The sequence below is a fragment of the Amblyomma maculatum genome, chromosome 6 (assembly GCF_055883805.1).
Source record: "Amblyomma maculatum isolate TAMU_Amacu chromosome 6, ASM5588380v1, whole genome shotgun sequence".
In the NCBI taxonomy this organism is placed as follows: domain Eukaryota; kingdom Metazoa; phylum Arthropoda; class Arachnida; order Ixodida; family Ixodidae; genus Amblyomma; species Amblyomma maculatum.
The window spans coordinates 35,584,478-35,603,779 of record NC_139349.1 but is presented as its reverse complement, the minus strand read 5'-3'; the positions used below and the strand labels follow the sequence as shown (position 1 = coordinate 35,603,779).

Genomic DNA, 19,302 nt, shown 5'->3' with positions numbered 1-19,302 from the left:
CACACACACACACACACACACACACACACACACACACACACACACACACACACACACACACACACACACACACACACACACACACACACACACACACACACACACACACACACACACACACACACACACACACACACACACACACACACACACACACACACACACACACACACATATATATATATATATATATATATATATATATACACAGACACCTTGGTTCCAACCTCGAAAAATATTACGTATGTTCTTGGAATGGGGTCTGCATCAGACACAAGAATGTCATTGATGCGTCGAAAGTAGATGTAAGTGCGATAGGTGCTGTCGAATTCTTTTTAATCAGAACGAAAGGGGCGGGGGGCCTACGGAGGTTTTGAACTTTCAATGACCCCTAATTTGACAATTTCGTCTCTTTCTCGACTATCTCCTTTATGGCAAAATGCAACTGGTATTGCGGGGTATTCACGACTTCAGAAGTAGAGCCTGAGTTCCTCTAGATTAGTTTTTCCAGCAGTCTCAGCAAAGATGTCTGCATACGTTTCAAGTAACCTCGAATCTCCTCCCATTTCTCGTCATCGAGCTTGGCAAAATTCTGCACGATTTTAATCCCTTAAACCGTGGTTCGATCATGCTAAGGGTAAGCAGTAGTTCTTCTGAGTCGCCTTCTTCTATTACGCGATAGATGGCGCCTGCACGATTTTTTGGGACGTAGGCTCTTCGCATCGTTTAAGCATATTGGTGTGGAGTAAATTTCTTAGTGTGGCCACACTCGATCTAATAATCTACGTTGTTCTTTTTCCCAGCCACCACGAAGGGACCTTTCCATAGCATTACAAGTTTATCATGGATACTTGGCAAAAACATGTGGGCATAGAATTTCATACTCTTAGCTTCAAGCCAAACCACTTTTATGCCTTCATTGCGAGAGTAAGAAACTCCGTGGCTTAGAGCAACAGTCGGCAGCCCTTTCTCCAGGTAGGTTAAAAATGAGACCCCTTCCTGATTGTCTGCTTTATTGAACGCCCTTATCTCTCGGGATGCCACCTCGAACAGTTATTTGAACGATAACAAGTTTGTTTGCCTCTGGGCCTGCAGAAAATTGTCTGCAGTCTCAGCCATGTTATCCAGCGTCTAGCACTCTCTTTCTGGAATGAAAATCGCTAGACGACTCTGACAATTCCTCATGAACTGTTCGGCTTCCATCAAGCCGCGCAAGGCATAGTACGCTGTGGTCATATCCGGCATCTCGAGTCATCGATCAAAACGTGTCGCGTACTGCTTGCTTGTTTTCATGCGGCTTACTTTGTGGGGATGCAAATGAATCCCCAGCTCCATTACAACGGCCAGGCGTAATTATCACGGGAGTTAATGCGCGCTGTTAGGGAGGATGGTAAGGGGAGGGCACATCGTCCGCCTCCCACTGCCTCCCAGTCTCCCGCAGCGACGCTGCCACGGGTTTCCCTCTTTCCTCCCTTTCTCGTCCCTCTTTCCTCCCTCAACTCCTTGCGTGTGCTTCCCCATTCGGTGGTTTTATTTCACCTCCGTACGCGAGCGGGATGTTCGCTCGCTACGGCGGTTGCATTGAGTGCTGCATTTTGCCGTGTACTCGGGCAAAATAAAGCCTGTTCGAGTACGTAACTCGGTGTTTGTTCCCTGTGGTCCGAACCCGCCGGGTACAGGTACAGCTTTGTCTGTTAGGGCTGGCACGTCGGGGCTAGAAGGCGACTGCAGCTTCTAGCCCCCTTTTGTGCATTATTCCTAGAGTAACCCCCATAATATTCCCGAAATGTTTCGCGATATTCCTCTGCTGTGAGCCTGAAACATTGGAGAGTGGGCTATCATAGTGCTTTGTGATAGTCCATTAAATATGTTGGAGACAATCGGCCGAACATACGCAGAGCCTCCCCATAAGACATACTAAGTGATGTAGCCCATGTTTTCTTGAGCCAGCTGTGCCCTTCTGCGACACGCTCAAAACGTTTGAGGTATGTATTTAAGTAACCCCTGCGATCATCGAAAAGCGGGATCAACTTGCGCGGGCTAACCATTGCTGAAGGCCCCGATGTGGGTTCTCGATTACCCCCGTCAGCTTCTGCGAGCCTCAATTGGAGCTGCAATCTACGCTTCTCAGCGTTGGCTTTGCATGCTCGCGTGCTGTTCCCGCTTGGTCCTTGGCTTGCTCGCGTTCGGCTGGACCGCTTTCGGCTGCACGTGCATCGCGTTCCTTCTCCTACTCAGCGGCAACCCAAGAATGTAGATCGGCATCTCTCAACCCCAGCTCTTTGCCTAATTCAGTTAAATCCTTTAGCTTGCTCATCGGTTTCTCATTCTTAAAGTAAGACTCAATAGAAGTTAAACGGCTTCGTCTTGTCGCGGGCGCCAATTGTCTCGAATTTGAAACGCATTCCCAACTGCAAAAGGGGAATGCTATCGCGTGCAGGTTCGAGCGAGACAACAGAGAGATCAACCAAAACAAAACGAAGTCGTGTTTATAATTTAAAGATAAAGAGCTAACAAGAAAAAAAAAAAAAGCTCAGAGAACCACCTCATATGTCGCTTGGACCAGGGACCTCATCATCGCTCACTCATGAACTTCATAAAATCAGCCAACTTTTTTCCATTCATTTAATCATTTGTTCATCCTTCATCTCATAACCTACTGGTGCCCTGAGGCAATAAATATCGATTAAAAAAGAAAACAACCACACACTCAGCACGCGCAAAACACTATACAGGTTAAAGGAAAGAGTTTATCATGATCCTTCCAATTGAAGCGGGGATGCCTTGTAGACAGGGCGGACGTGGGTGGATGAATCGCGGCGCGTTGCTGGTGTTTCGTTGGAAAAAACGGCGAAATGGAGCCAGGTGGAAGTAGGGGCGGAGAGAACCACAGGAAGACGCCGGTGGACTCCCGTCAGCAGTCCCCGGAGCTTGGCATCAGCAGGAGAAGCGTAGCCAGGTGATAGTATCTTAAAGCAAGTGATCTCTGCGGTACGGACCCACAGTCCGTCAGCTGCCACCTCCGTGCTTGAATCCCCCGTTCTCGGCTTGGCTGTCTCTCTTCACACCTCGATTTCCTCAAACGTCAGCTCTCCACTCTTCTTCGTTGTCGTCTTGCAAGCATAATTCCCACGTGCACACGCGCAACGCTGGGCTGGCACGTGTAGCGCTCCGCTGTCTACGCACACAAAAATCCCCTGACGATTCGTTGTGTACCGCGCAGTGTATAAGGTCATCAGCACTATGGCATTTTGTCAGTAATTAAATTCGGAGAGTGCTGTCTACACTGCCAGGACACTGCTCTGCCCTCCCAAGTTACATTTGTTCGAAGCTCTTCCCTTTTCAAGGTCTGCACCTTATAATTAGTGGCTTTTCTTTGGTGCTGCCGTTGTCTGTTTTTTATTTTTCCTCGCTCGAACCTACCCCCGCAGATGCAATACAGAGGGCACAGATTGAGAAAGCGTAAGGGCATTGTGGTGGAGTTTCCGGCTTTGCCGCCCGTTCATCTAGCTTTATATGTACACGGGTGAAATGTCATATAGGCCTTAATCATAGAGCCTTCTGCTATAGGTTTCTGGAGTACAAAACACACCTTCGTTATTTTATGTCACTCCGTAGAAGGTCACAGTCGCAGGTCACCAAGTCTCAGTGGAGACATATTAACGGTCTCAGCGCCGAGTAGGAAAGCGGTACCATGCTGCTTAATCGGATTGAGTCATGAATGAGGAAGTATTGGGGATGTCAGGATCACCGTACTTCGCCTGCATGAAAGCACGTTTTTTTAGTAATATTTGCCTATATATTCCAATTCTTTTTTGCCTTTGAGGTTCTCCGAGTTTCCCTAAGAAATATATTATTTATATTTTTTGTGTTACATTTATTTTTCCTAAATTTTATACGGTCGATACTCGGCATCAGCTAACATTGGGTTTCCGTTCTGAGCAGTTTGACACCTTTGAACGCATTTTTAATTTTTCTATTATTTCAGTGAATTAATTGATCAGTTAACAGTTTAAATTTTATTTAGCATAATTAAGCATTGGCTTTTGATTCTGAACATTTTGACACATTTGAACAACCTCTTTAAGTTTTTCATTTCTTTCCTATCAGGCGCAGTGCGAATTTTGTGGCGAGAGGACAAACTTATACCGCATAGTATGGACTTGTCAGAAAAATACCAGTATTGGCGTAATTAATCAACCAACGTAGGAGGGCTGGGAGGCAGCCCTATCCAGCTCGGATCTCGAAGAATAACACGATCTTGTCGAAAGAGCACGGACAGTGCATGGCTTTCACCAATGTCTAAACTGTTGTGGCTATAAATAAACGTTTTCGTCATCATCATTATTTCATTCATTCATCAAATAAATAATATAATTACATTGATTTCATAAACTCGTCCACGCTAATTGTTACACTCCTACCAATCATTAATCACTCGAGACACAAATAACAATAATGCGATTTTTTACGCAGCCCCCGATTATTTCGGAGACGTGGTGCGGTCTACTGCTACACCACTTCGCCGGCGGCATTTCGAACGAACGAGCTGTATAAGCTATCACTTAGAATGACAAATACAAAGGACGCGGGGTATGCAATGTGATCGCTGACTTCCAATGCGCACATCGCGTCCAGTCGTGTAATCGTAGTTGTCGGCCGTCTGCATATGAGAGTGCACGTTGTTAACAAACTTTTCAACCTAATTCGGGTTCAGTTTACGGAAAATAAAAGTCAAGCAAGCAGATTTTTCTAATGCCTCGCTGCTGACGGTACGCTGTGACCCGACACAGATTATCTGCACGTGCATGCAAATGAGCGGGAATGTGGCAGTGCAAGGAAAAAGGGCGGCCTGCGCAGGCCCCATATTAGCAGGTTCTATTTTATTGCGATAGTAATACTGCGCCAGGCTTCGGCAAATCGCGTCGTCCCGGGAAGGGCCATGTTTGACCTTGAACAGCCGCGAATACTGAGACGAAGAAGAAGAAGAAGAACGCTCTGTCACCGGCAGCTAATGCTTTCGCTCCACATTAGGTTCAGCAGCATTAAGCCCTTCTCATTTATAAGTGAGCTGGTAGCTTACGCTCTCGCGTCGTACTCCTAAAGGATGAGCTTAAGTGTCCCCAATAATGTTGCACGTATACACTGATAGGGCATGATAGTGGAATAATGTAGCAGGCAAAGGAAGCTTTCGCTGTTGCTATCGCAATTCAACTAGAGTTAACCAGAGTTAAACCACAACTAATTTTTCCTGCCACCGATGGCGCTCCCGTCCGAATCAGCAGCACCGCCGCGCGACGCATTTGGAGCCTATAAACTATAGTGAACTAGAAGGCTATAAACCACAGGGTTATAAACCTTCCAAGAAGCTTTTTCGGTTGTGAACGTATTCGCTAAGAAACTTCAGTATTTTTCTACTTTTTATCGTAACGTGAAAAAAAAAAAGAAAAAAAAAACCCTTACCACCCTGTTACGCGAAAATCCGTTTGGAGTTGTTGTCAACATTAGATTGTATCATAAAGATGGCGTCGCGACAGCCGTTGCCAAAGCTACCAAATCGGCGAGTGGGATGGCATGTACACCAGATTTCAAGTTTATTGATACGCATCAAAACCACCACAATACATGTTTAAATGGAACTGTAAGATTCGAGTCACTCTTCCCCCGTGGCAAAACCACCATAATACATGTTCAAAGGGAACTGTGAGATTCGTGTCACTCTTCTCCTGTGCCAGACACCAGATTTCAAACAAGTTTATTGGCACGCACCAAAACAACCGTAATACATGTTCAAAGGGAACTGTGAGGTTCGAGTCACTCTTCCCCCGTGGCAAAACCACCACAATGCATGTTCAAAGGGAACTGTGAGATTCGTGTCACTCTTCTCCTGTGCCAGACAACATATTTCAAATAAGTTTATTGATAGACACCAAAACCACCAGAATGCATGTTCAAGGGGAACCGTGAGATTCGTGTCACTCTTCTCCTGTGGCAGGGCCTCAATACACGTTCAAACGGAGTTGTGAAATTCGAGTCACTCTTCCCCACCGTGCTCTTCACCCGTGGCAGGGTCTATCCTCCCCCATCCGCTCTAACACGCTGTTTATTCGCATTGCATCACTGACAGACCTCCATGTGACGCCAGTTGTCTCCTCATTCATATCAGAATTGCGACGCAGTCGTTCTTTCTGCTGCATTCCGGGTGGTATCATACCATTTCACTTCCCATTTAGCATGCATCTGCTAGTCAGATTGGAGTCTAGTTTGCGATGGAAATTTTCATCGAGGATACACATACCCATGCGCAAAAGTGGAGAGAGGATACACATACCCATGCTTTGACGAAATTGCATGCCAGCTTTTTCTGAAAGTGATGCGGATATTCCTGAAATATACATAGAGTACCCTCCTTGCCCTCCTTGATATGATTGTAATATTGTCCGAGAAATTTTGCCAGGCGCATCTTTTTATACAGAAGAGCAGCAATCGTCGGGGCTCGCGTGGGGTCTTCCCACTCTAGCAAACGGCTTACCTTTAAATGTGTGCTTTAATTCCCTCACCACACCGCGTGACCGGTGCCGTCAGAGGAAAAGGATGAGTATATAGGGCGCCGTCAGACAAGCAGAAAGAGTACAAAGGATGATAGTGCTGAAAACGTTTTTGGGGGCCCGGTACAGGTTTCATGGGTTGGGGCGGCTTCCTATCTTGTCTGGTGGTCAGCAGTCTATGACTAGAGGCAACCTTAGCCCACTCCATCAGCCTCTAGCTGAGGCCGGGTCGGAGCTGGAGACCGCGCTCTCCCAAACCTCCATGTCTGTGAGGAAGGGTTCTGGTTCCTAACTTTGCGTCACCGCTCGACTGGCTAAATCTATAGCGCGTTGATGAGCAGCCATTTCCCGCATTCTCTACATGAGATGGGGTCTATATTAGTTCGATATCTATCAAGAGATGAGATTCTCTTATCAGCTCAGGATCTTGTGCAGGTTCTTTCTTAGCTCGTACTTCGTCCTTGATTAGGGTTTGTAGGGTTCCTATTTCAAAGCAGAAGTTTGATGGTGATCTTCTTTAGGACGTTGCGTGGATAGCTTGAGGGAAACCTAGGAATTCGTACTCAATGCCTAGCCTGTCGAGTATTCTAGCTCCTGCCGCCGGGCGTGCTAGACAGGCGCCTTATTTGGACAGTTTGTAGTGCTTCTTTCAGTTCTTCGTATGTATTGTGAACGCCGAGTTTGAGCAGCTCCTTGTTTGGAGTCGAGTGAATCATCCACTCTCCACCTCGTCCCTTCTAAGTTTTAGGAGCGGGAGAGTGTGTAATCCTGCTTTCGTCCTAAAGAGACAGGCCCGACGTTTTTTTTTTTTTTTTTGTCATAATCAATTCGTGCCAGTTTTTTTTTTGTCATGACAGAGTTGTTTTCAATGTTTCTGCCACGTGTATCTACAGACACGTGCGTCATTGTGACTATAGTGAATAAGGAATCTGGGTTGTATACAAGCTGGAAAGCCGCATGTAGACGGAGGCGCAATGCGAAACAAAATATCGCAGCTCCTCTATCAGGCGCAGTATACTGGCGGCGACACTGCACAATGTGCGCCACTTCAATGAGCAGTGTTTTGAGAGTGTTTCTCGTAATGGAAGCTGAGGTACTTCATTGTCCTTTGCATAATGGCTGCGGACGCATGTCGTATACTCTCCGAAACGCTGCACCACCTTGGCGATCTCCTTTCTGGAAAATGTCGCTTCATAGTTATCGTTTAGATTGCTCCTCCGCTTCCTCCATAGTAACACTTTCTGCTCAGAGGCAATCGCTCCATTGCTTCGCAGCCAATATCAGCCATACATCTAAAAGAAGAAGAAGAGGAAGAAAAAGAAGGACAACAAGAAGAAGACAGAACTCGGTAGTTGGTAGAGGCGAATGACAACAGCGAGTTGCTAGGACAGAAGGTTCGTTCGAACGTTGTGACGGCGACACATTAAATCCAGGTGTCCGCAGCAAAATTCACTGCAACACTCACAGGTTTCGCTTTATCACTAGGTTAAAGCCAGGCTTAAAACCTCACATTTTCTTATACGTCCCCACCTCGGCAGACAGTGCGATTGAGAACTCAACGCTTGATCACTTTCCACATTAAGAAGTCTCTTTTTTCTACCTCCTATCTTTATGTCGATAAGTATTTGAAACAATCGGTGTACAGTCATGAATTGCAAAACGTTCTCTGTAATTCACGTGTATAGATATAGGCAACGAAATAGATTGGCTTCTGTGTTGTGCAGTGCCACATATTACTGTGGCACCTAATTTTTGGAATCATTTGCAGAGGCCTTGATAGTAAAGTAAATTTGAGTATGAGGCACGTGGCCTTCGCAATGAAATCATCATCACACCGATCAAGCGTGAGCGCGATTCATGCTCGCGTGCAAGCGCGTGAACTACGAAGCAGAAGAAGATCGAAGCCCCGACGTCCAAGACGCACCGAGGTGTTCGTCTCGACTACTGCAACGCTTCGGTAAAGTAAGTTTTTATCTAAGGATTCTTTCGTGATTTACGGCTCCGACAGCGGGCTTCACGCATGTTCTTTCGATGCCCCTATGATTTTTAGAAGAGATGGTCCGCGGGAACTGCGCGTACAAGGCACCCGACACTTTTCATAGGCAAGACATCGTGGTGCCCGACAACACGCTCTTCTGCCCTGATAACTGTCTTATTCGAACTGTTGTCGGTTATCTGCAGCATCCGTCCTTGCTCCGTGATCAAAAACTGGCAATGCAATGGGCACTCTGTATTCTGACTCTTGGTCCCGGTTCTCCTTATTCCTGTCTCCTCCCTTAGTCGCCCTTCCTTGCCCGCTGCTTGTTCCCCAGGCTTTTTTGTGGTTTAAGTCCCCAATTTTGATTTTCTGACACTTCGACAGATTGTCTGCGCCTTCGCAGATTCGTACCCATGCTCCAAGTGCATATAGTACAGTGAAGTGGCGGCGATGGCGGAAGAAAGTGAACTCCTCCTCCAACGACTTCCTATAGAAGACAAGCCCACCGTCAATTCAGGTTGACACGATATGATGTCTGGTAACGAAAGAGAGACATATTCTTGCTCTATGGCAAGAACTTTTGCGATAGCACCAACTTGCTCTGTAGATGAGGGGGTCTGAATCTGATGACACTGCGTGAACTGAATTGACAAAATTTGTCTCCCGTGGCTCGATAGCCAGAAAATAGGATGGAAAAGGGGAGGAGGAGCCCGAGACTCATGCCGCTTACGTCCAAAATGTAGCTCTCACAACTAGTGATAGCACGAAGGCAAGAAATTGGTAACCTTTGGTTTCAATACAAAATTATGTGTATCCTCCCACTGCCTTCTAAAGCCCAACGGTCGTCAGGGTAAGCAACTGACTTGAGACCGCCGGCCATTTAGTTCCTCCCTGTTCTACCTTCTCATTTCTTTCTTTGTGGCGTGGTTCAGATGTGTATCGTCAGTCAGACAGTTGTTTGGCCCGTATACTTTCCCGAAAGGAAAAAAATTGCTGTGGCTATCTCAGCTAGGCCAGGATATACGTAGCGAAAGGTTAGGGTTGTTCAATGGTTGTTCCCCATTGGGTAGTCTGAATGTGAGGTTCCGATGGTAAATTAAAATCGAACTTCACCTTCATACATTCGCTGAGCTTCGGCTTCTTCTTGTTGTATCGTTAAACGGTCTGCGTCTTTGCCAATCTGAGACTTGACGCCTCCGCTTAGCAAGACGTTCTTCCCGCTCTTCAGAGACTTCTCTACTTCATCCGCACGTTATCGGGCGGCCTCGCGCCATGTGATGAGTTCTAGATCCACCGACGCTTCTTCGCGTAGCCTCTGCTGATGACGTTCACAGCCCGTGCGCTCGTCGTCCGCCTCTTTTAATTGTGCGTTTATCTAGCGAGCGCACGCGCCGCGGTTTATATTCTCAGCTGAGCGATAGGCAGATGATCACGATGACCACGCCTGATGATCAGTATGACGATGATGAGCATAACGGAGCGTGACGTCACGCACGGGCGCCGCTACGAGACCGGCACGGCTCGGCGAACCCGGCTGTCATGGTAACGGTTCATGTGCAGTTGTGGCTCCGGCTGGGCGCGGTGAAATGCGCTTCTGCTCACTTCGTGTAGCTGTCTCTACAAAACAGTTTCCCAGTTTCCCCGCCCTTCCCTATGCATATGTTCCAATCACGCACGCAAAAGTCAAATTTTTGTCTCTCCGTGTGGAGTCACGCGTTTCTGCGCCATCTTTTTTTTTTTTCGGTTGACCATAACGTTTGCTCAAGCGCCGTCTGATGGACAGTGCTGTCAGAAGTGGGTCGTTTTGCTGAATCAAGCTGAATCATGCCCCCACCCTGTTGGCCTCGAGCTGAATGCGGCGATTGCCTGTGCCTTTCTTATCGCATAAGGACGCTACGAAATACAGTGGCCTGCACCCTAAATATTCCACAACCCTTTTACAATAAAGTACCGAATCTAGATCCAGTTCCCCTTGTTCATATACGCAGTTTCGTTTTTATCAGTACCTTCAAGAGGGGAAAAGATCACCGTAAGATTTTGACTTGCCTTTAATTGTTTATCTCTAAGTGAAGTTGACTGCATTCTGAGCTTGTAAAAAGCTTACGGGCGACCGAATAGTATCTACAGTAGACGGTACACTGCAGGCTTTGATTCAAAGCCCATTCGCACAAAAAAAGACAGAAACCTTCACAGAGCTCTACCATAACGCGCGGTGGTAATGTCCATGGCACATGTGCCATTTGGCAGCGGTGAACGACAGTAAGCGTTTCGCACTGTTTGAGAGCCAATGTACGTCATTTCGGGGCTTTAATAAACACGCCTGCATTTTTGCAGATGAGTCAGTCCTCTGCTGCAAATGGAAGAGGACAAAAGGACACTTCCGATAGGCTGACAGCGCTAGTAGCCTCAGAGGTAGCGGACCGCGATAGAATGCCGCGCCACGAAGATGACGATACCATGCACTCGGAAACATTCGTGTCACCTACCTCTTACTTGTCACCCACCATATATGAAAGCTCCGCAGTTCCTGCTGCAGCGCTATCGTCCGAAGAAAATACAGGAGGTCGTCTACCAATATCTGCAACACACGGCTCGGATTCATCCATAAGACCTGCAGACGGGCGGACGGAAGGTTTGTGTCTTCCATTCGGTGGCAACGGGTTATCCGTCGTTGCATCACCCACTGCGAGCTCGGATTCATCTGCGAGCCTTCCCTCGCTTCTAGCCAAGAACTCCCCACCAGCCGCATTAGAACTGCGAACCGGCTTGATTCTCTCGCCACCCTCGTGTCCTCTACGGCCTATCCGGCGTACCAGCAAGGTGTCATGGCGCGCGGACAGCATGCTCACATCTGCGTCCCCCAGAGAAGCGTGGGCAACGAACACGACACGCAGCAAGGAAACCGATACACGTACGGTTTCGACCGCCGACAGCCAGAGCTCCACGATACTTGCGTACGTCGTCATGTCGGTTACTGTCCTCGTTTTCTGCGTCGTGCTAACCATCGTTTTGCTGGTTACGGTGCCTCCAGATGCGCATCAGACTGTCTGTACCTCTGTCTCCTGTGCTGCGCTGGAAGCTCTTCTGAAGGACAGTGTGGACCAAGGGAAAGACGCCTGCAGTGACTTCTACGGCTACGTGTGTCACGGTTGGGCGCATTCCCAGAACGTCTCCGTCTACCGCAGCCACGTGCAGAGGTTCATCGCAGAGATGGACATGATTCTGGGGCACGTGACGGATCGTGCGCAAGAAGAGCACGATGCGGATTCGGCAGTGCTATCTGTGTACCGGGCTTGCATTACCGTGCTTGCGGGCACAGCTGACGAGCTGCCTGCCTTCCGGGACGAGCTGCGGCGCGTCGGTGTCACGTGGCCGAGTGTCTCGCTGAAGCCGGACCTCCTGCTCACGGTGGTCGAAGTGTACGCCCACTTCGGAGTTACCGCCTTGCTCCGCATCCGAAGACTAATAAACAGTGCCGCAGGCGACATGCTCGAGGTAGCACCCGATGAAGGATTCCTGGGCGCATGGAATAAAACGCGCGACAGGCTGCTGCTAAACGGTGTCTACAAGCGATTATTCGAGGAAACTAGAACTATCTACTCCGGCAATAGCAGCAGTCCTGGGTACCATGAGCTGCGGTATGAGCAGTTTGTCGAGATTGAGAACGACGTTCTTGCTGCTGTCGGGCTAGAACAACTATACGGCCCACCCAATGTAACCTTTTTGCGATCGGTCGACTCTCTAGCCGCGGTTACCAGAAACATCGAGCAAAGAAGCTGGCTTGTGGCGGCCAATAAGTTAAAGCTGTCGAGTGTAGCGCAAGTCCATGTGATAAATATGAATTACGTTAGAAGCTTTGACGAGATATTAGCCACAGTAGGCTCGCCACACTTGCATTACTACATGGGCTGGTGCGTGGTCCAGCTTATGAGGCGCTACATGAGTAAAGCCCTCGCTAGCAGCTGGTACGATTACGAGGACACCACTGCGGAGATGTACGAGTCGGAAAAGCAAAGGTCGCAGGCCGACTGCTTGCAGCTTGTGGAGAGCCTTGTCGGGCCGCTCACCTTCCGTCTCTTTACGCCCTGGAGCGGGGACAGAAGCCAAACCAATCTTTTCTCTATGAGAGCTGCCATACTGGACCGACTAGGCAAGAAAGCTACCCGGGTAAAGAGTAACAGCAGAGACGAGCGGCACTTCGACGCGTCCGAATTTATCGTCGACCACACCCTGGATACGATGAAGGCCTTGGACAAAGCGTTCAACATCACATGGAGGATTTCCAACTCATCGTCGCTACTCAGCAACTGGATGAATGTCGCCGCAGTTTCAAACCGCGTGAATGCGACATTTAGGAACCTCATCTCCACCACCTACGTTAAGGACCTTGTGGCGAAGGAGCAATACAGCCTCTTCGACGACCGGAAGGGTGCGATCTCGCTCCCTCCTATGCACGCGATGCTTCCGGTCTACGATCCACATTTGAGCGATGCGGCCAAATTCGGTGCCCTCGGCACTATCCTCGCCACGGCGTCGTTCCGTGCTTTCCTCTCTCGACTCCCCACCGAATCCCCCCCTCATGAAGACGCTCAGAAGAAGCTAGCTTGTTTCGCCGACAGGTACCACACCGACAAGCTGGATCTGTTCCACCTCGCCGCGTCGGCTGGTGTTGCCCTAGACGGTCTGCGCCACCTGCGAAAGCCAGACCGCCTGCGACTGCATATGTTCAACAAGGCGCAGACTTTTTTCGTACTCATGTGCTACATTCTCTGCACGCCACACGATTCCGAGAATACACAGTACGCGCAGGTTACGTGCAACGAAGCGGTCAAGAACGACGCTGACTTTCCGGCTGCATTTGAGTGCCCACCTGGCTCGCCCATGAACCCAGCTAGAAAATGTAATTTCTTCTGAAGTGCAAACATTTACCGAATCAGCGCCCAACACCGTAAATAGTGCTCAAAATAGTGTACCGTACAGGAGACGTGACCTTATGCAGTGCATCGAGTTATTTTCATACATATGTATGGGGTATACGTATACATAGTGTTAGTATAATTCACAAAAACTCGATGCAGATTGACTAGAAGTCTGCGCAAGACGTGTGCTCCTACGGGTACTCGTCTCCTCAGTCGGTTTCAATTTCTTCGAAAGACCTACAGTGCACTGCAAACAGTACCGAGTTTCCGTTGCCGCCCTATGTAACAGTCAGATTACTTTTTGATCCATAGACCTCATACCTCCCATAGTTATGTCATCGCTTTGCTCTAGTTGCTCAGGGGTTATGCTACCATTTAATGTAATACACTTGAACATGCATAATTCTGCCTTATAAAAAGTTGTTTCGCGACATATTGCCTTAGACTTAATGTTGTCCATGGCCACTTTATGAACACTCTTCTTTAATATAACGTCAAACTAACGTCAAACTATGGTTGTAGTTTAGTCAAGATTAAGCTACAGCAGTCGCAGTCAAGCAATTCATTTGTCAACGAAGATTTCAGCGCGCGTGCACGGCAGATAACGGAAAGATATGTGGAAATCAACCGCTGACAAAAGAAGAAATGAAGGTTTTGACTGATGTCCGTTGCACTTTACACCCAGAAAAATATGTGCTTGTTAAATAATTTGGCAGCCGCAATTGCAGCGCAATAGACTGCATTTAGAATCATTCTGTGATTGCTCAACATAAACGCTGGAAGCCTGGTAACAAATTGGATCAGTTCGAGTGCCACATTCTGTAATTGTGTTAGAGGATTTCGGGTGAATGAAACTATTCAGGATTCTGATTGTTTAACCCTTGGTTATGTAGTAAGGTTGCGGTGGTGACGTGGCAGTCTTCATCAAGAACGCCGTTGAGTATTCTGCGCTGCCAGACCGCGTAGGAACTGGAAGTGGGTGGTGCAAAATCAAGCTTCGGTTTCAATGTTGCTTTCGGCGCTGTTAACCGCCCTCCTAATAGTTATAAGACCGTATATGTAGAACTAATTCATTATATAGTTAAGCAAGGGATAAATGTTTACAAGATGATCATTTCTGGTGATTTCAATGCGCCCGGAATGAACTGGTCATTATCATTGTCCTCATTACTACCATATTTTTAAACAGTAATGTTTTTAAACAAAAATTAAGTCATTGACACAACGAAGCAACACATACTTCGTTTTGTGAGCGCTGCACCCATACGTTGAGCTACTCGAGATTCCCCCGTGTTGTCTTCATAGTGATATGGGTTTAGCATAAATTTGGATACAATGAATGGTGCTTTCATCAACGAAAACTGCAGATAGGCGACCTTTGGTGTTCTCGTTTATCGAACGTCCATCAAAGCGTGGTGTATACCAACGTTTACAAATATACCTGTTGCATATAATCTCCGCCATGTTTTTTTTTTCTTTAATTGCGATAGCACGCCTTGCAGAATAAAGTGTTATTTGCAAGTACAGGCACAAGCCAAATTCTTTAAGAAAATCTGGTAAGGGACGGTGAGGAGGGCCAAATACCCAGGCGTCCACATCGAGTGGTCGACCTGCTTGAGGGTTGAATCGGCGATCACGTGGTTACTTTTGCCTTCCACCATGACAACATAGACCAGAACGCCGACATATACGCTAAGGTTCCGCTCTCAGAACACACTTTACGAATCTGTTATTGTCATGCCCCTCTGTACGACAATATAGAAGCTCATGGTTGTGATTTACCTGATATCCCGGTCGAGGCAGCTGCAAATCTGTTAAAATAAAAAATAAACATGACTGTGTGCATTTCAAAGAAATAGATAATTGACAGGCATTGAGAGATGTTTCTGTAGATAGAAGTCGAAAACAGAAAATAGTGCACCTGCGCAATCGATAAAAAAGAAGAAAATATGAGTTTAGATTCTTCAACATCTCAAAGAGACTCGGGCAATTTGGTCGATGCAAAGAAGAGCCCTCCATATTGTGGCATGACCATGACCAAATAGTCCACTACAGCTGATGCTCAGGGGTCGGCAGCGTGGGAACCTAATTCATGCCTGGTTTGAATCCACCTGGAAGGCGTGATTCCGTTCTCTCAACAGTAGAGTCCTCCGAGCAGGATCTCCCATGGCGACAAATAACGGAAATATTGTCAAAACGAATAAGAGCGCATTTAAAGCCCGCCACTCAAGTCGCTTCTGTGACGGAGAGCGCTGCGAAACTCCATAAAGTCCTGATCGACAGAGACTGCATTGAAGAAATTGCCGCCCTGTTTGAAAACCTGAGGCAAATAAAAAAGTTACATTGCACACTGTGAAAACATGGCGTGTATTTATTGCAATGTATTATACATGTATTGTACTTTATTGTGTTATATTGTATTGTATATTGCATTGTATACTGTTGTTTTGTAATGTTTTGTTATAATTTATCGTACAGCCTTAAAGGCAATAAATATAAAAAAAATCAGGCCCAGTCGCGTTAAGCTCTGCCGGACACCAAATAAAGTTATTCCTCCTCCTCCTGCGGCGCAGTGGATTAACATCACTTATCTCGGCACTCTAACATATGTTCGAATCCTCTGACTGCCTTTTTTGTGAATTTTTTTAATTCACAACTTTCAAATTAAATTACTAATTAACATATTTCCTGGTGTGTGTTACTTTTTAGGTTGCTTTATGTGACGTTTTCGACTCTCAATAGCCGCGAAACCAGCCAGGAGGTGACGGTATAACCACGGTTACACTATGCAATTAACTTCACCTTAATCATTTTGCTGCTTTCAGTGAGTGCATGCTATCTTTAGGTTGCGTTCAGAGACACCTGTCAGCAACGCCGTTAAACTCGCTGATAGACAACCAGTACTCACGTCATCCTTATGAATAAAGGTGAATGAATGAATGAATGAATGAATGAATGAATGAATGAATGAATGAATGAATGAATGAATGAATGAACGTTGAGAGAACGGAATTGCGCACCTGGAAGTAAGGCAAATCTATTCCTTGATACACCGAATGAAATTGTGGACGGACACTTTTCCTGACGGATATTTCGGTGCTGTGCGTCATAGTTTCGACGTTAGTTCAGGGAATAACTTCTCTGCGATCTTAGTCCAATATTTGACATAGTTTGGAATGGGTGAAGAAAAACACATGCAATTCATGATTGAAATTTTGAGTGTAGAAAAGAAAACAAAAAGAACGAGAAGCAGTCATTATCGGTGCCTTAAGCGCCTCATGTTGCAGTGGCAGACGAATATGTGCAGCGACAGCTATAGTGATCGACCGCCAAGTCTGTGTCTCCCATGCACCACAATACGCGGAACACGTTTAAATGATTAATAATAATAATAATAATAATAATAATAATAATAATAATAATAATAATAATAATAATAATAATAATAATAATAATAATAATAATAATAATAATAATAATAATAATAATAATTGGTTCACAGGAAGGGAAGGTGCAGTATCTGTCACACTTGTTTCTGTGGACACCTGAACCGCGCCGTAAGGGAAGGGAGGAAGGTGGGAGTGAAATTAGATAGAGAGAAAGAGGAGCCGTAGTGGAGGGCTACGGCGTAATTTCGACCACCTGGGGATCTTTAACGTCCTGGTGGCAGTTTCTGGCCCTACGGGGTTGGGACGGTGGGCCAACGCCGCTCGGGGCGGGGGCTAGCCAGCCACCGAATGTTTATCTGTTGTTGGGGTTCGAACCCGACCTCGGCGGCTGCGTTTCGATGGAGGCGAAACGAAGAGGCGTCGTGTGCTGTGCGATGTCAGCGCACGTTAAAGGTCCCCAGGTGGTCGAAACTACTCCGTAGCCCTCCACTACGGCTCCTCTTTCTCTCTTTCCACTTTCACTCCCATCTTCCTCCCTTCCCTTATGGCGCGGTTGCGGTGTCCACAGAAAACAAGTGAGACAGTTACCGCGCCTTTCCCTTCTTATAAATAAGTATTTTTTTTTATCTGTTGTTGGCCGTCATTGCACCCGCCACCGCTTCGGTGGTGGTGGACGACGGCCGTTGTTGCGGCGCGCGTCTTTCTCTCCCTCTTCTTTTTTTCTTCTGTATTTTCTCTTCTGTCCGCACGAGGCAGCGGAGGTGGCTCAGCTACAGAGCCAGTAGCAGGCCCGCGCATTTTCTTTTCCTTCTTCCTACAACCACAACAACAACAACAACGCTGACATCGCACAGCACACGGACGCCTCTTCGTTTCGCCTCCATCGAAACGCAGCCGCCGAGGTCGGGATCCGAACCCGGGTACTCCGGCAGAGTAGTCGGGCATCTTACCACTGCACCACCCCGGCGGGGCGATATTTTGGCGTTTTTTTTTTTTCAGGAATAGTTCCGGTAATATTTAACAAGCGATGTTTTTTTTTTTTTTTTTTTTTCGCGTTTGCAAGCGGATGTTATTAGTTCCTGACGAGATGTGTATGGCGGTTCTCTGCGCTAGATTACCGCACAGTTTTAGTGAACCCTTCTTTCGACGGCAACTTGCTGCTAAGCAGCGTGGTAGGAAGCAGCAGTTAACGCTATCCCTTCTTTCTTTAAGTGGGTTGGTCTGTCTCCGATGCTGGCCCCTTCTAATCTTACTTCTCGGGATCGCCAGCTTGTAACACGACTCCTCAGTACGTATAGTGAGACATTTCCTTCTGGCCCACTCCGCCATTCCAAAGCCTTATGAACTTTTTTCTTCCTCTACACTCCGGAAAAAGCGGTGTTCACATAACGACCCGCAGTGAACTCTGGGTAATCCTGTCTCGGTTTTAGGGGAACATATCTTGTTGCCTTTCACTCGAAAAAGGAGACGCGCATTACTCCTGTCATCACAAAATGAATCGTCCATTTCGACCATGCTAGTTGATTCATATTGAATGAGGCAGCATGACGCGAGGTAGAAATGGGGGCGGGGCCGGCGTAATCGAAACGGGCTAAGGGTTTCTGGTAAGCTGTCCAGGCATTCACTTAGCGTTGAGGAAGAGCGGATACATGGCTTTAATGGCATTGCCGGAAATATGACCTAAGATTAAACGATCGAGCGCTCCGCCTCCGAAATGAGTAGGAAGAGAATGAAATGACAGCTGGACACGCAAAGGTCGTGTCGTTCAAGATCGACCGGAGAGAAGAGCTCTCATACAAGCGCACGCCAAGCACCCACTACAACTGCAACGCCGCCCGACTGGGTTATTTTGACCGCTAATGACTTAGAGCTTATTAGGGCGTACGCAGGTTATTCTACATTCTAGAATAACCTTCGCAGGTTATTCTACAATTTCATGACTCGTGGAAATGCTGGCAGTCTTCAAGTGAAATGTGATGTAGGTGGTCTTCGTACGAATTTGCGCGAACTTTCGAAGAGGTACCAAATAATCACACCGATATTCGATTTGCATTCGATTCGGTTGCTGTTGCATGGCTGTTGCCCGATGCAGCAGTCACACTCACAAAATTGTACGTACTTTGTCGTAACCCTAGCTGCAATTTCCACATTTATCATCTTTATCTCTGCGTTTTGTACATTCGCACTGGCGCTAGTTTATTCTAAACACTTTCGTTTCACAGGTCGCAAAATAAAGCGATGAAGTCGAGAGACCGGGACGCGAACAGACGAGCCCGTTTGAAAGAGTTGAAGCCAGCGAGCAAGAATGAAAAAAAAAAAAGAAAAAAGAAGAAAAAAATGTGGTGAGACAGGTTGGGCTGACTTTAAATGTACACATTAGACAACCTCAATAAATTTTACTTCTCCCGTTTCACGCCTAGAAACTGAGAAACCGGCAAGTGACGTCAAGAAGAGAAGGCCGCGCCTAC

General features: G+C 47.0%; 1 protein-coding gene across 1 annotated transcript; it reads left to right on the top strand.

The window, feature by feature from the left end:
• The first annotated feature begins 10,956 nt into the window (after window positions 1-10,956).
• Window positions 10,957-13,440, top strand: LOC146185499 (endothelin-converting enzyme 2-like). Its single transcript, XM_084607844.1, has one exon. It carries the CDS (start codon window positions 10,957-10,959, stop codon window positions 13,438-13,440), a length of 2,484 nt encoding a protein of 827 aa, XP_084463970.1.
• Window positions 13,441-19,302: the final 5,862 nt, after the last annotated feature.

Coding starts and splice junctions, on each gene's coding strand:
- LOC146185499 (XM_084607844.1), top strand. CDS start 10,957: ATGCCGCGCCACGAAGATGACGATACCATGCACTCGGAAACATTCGTG.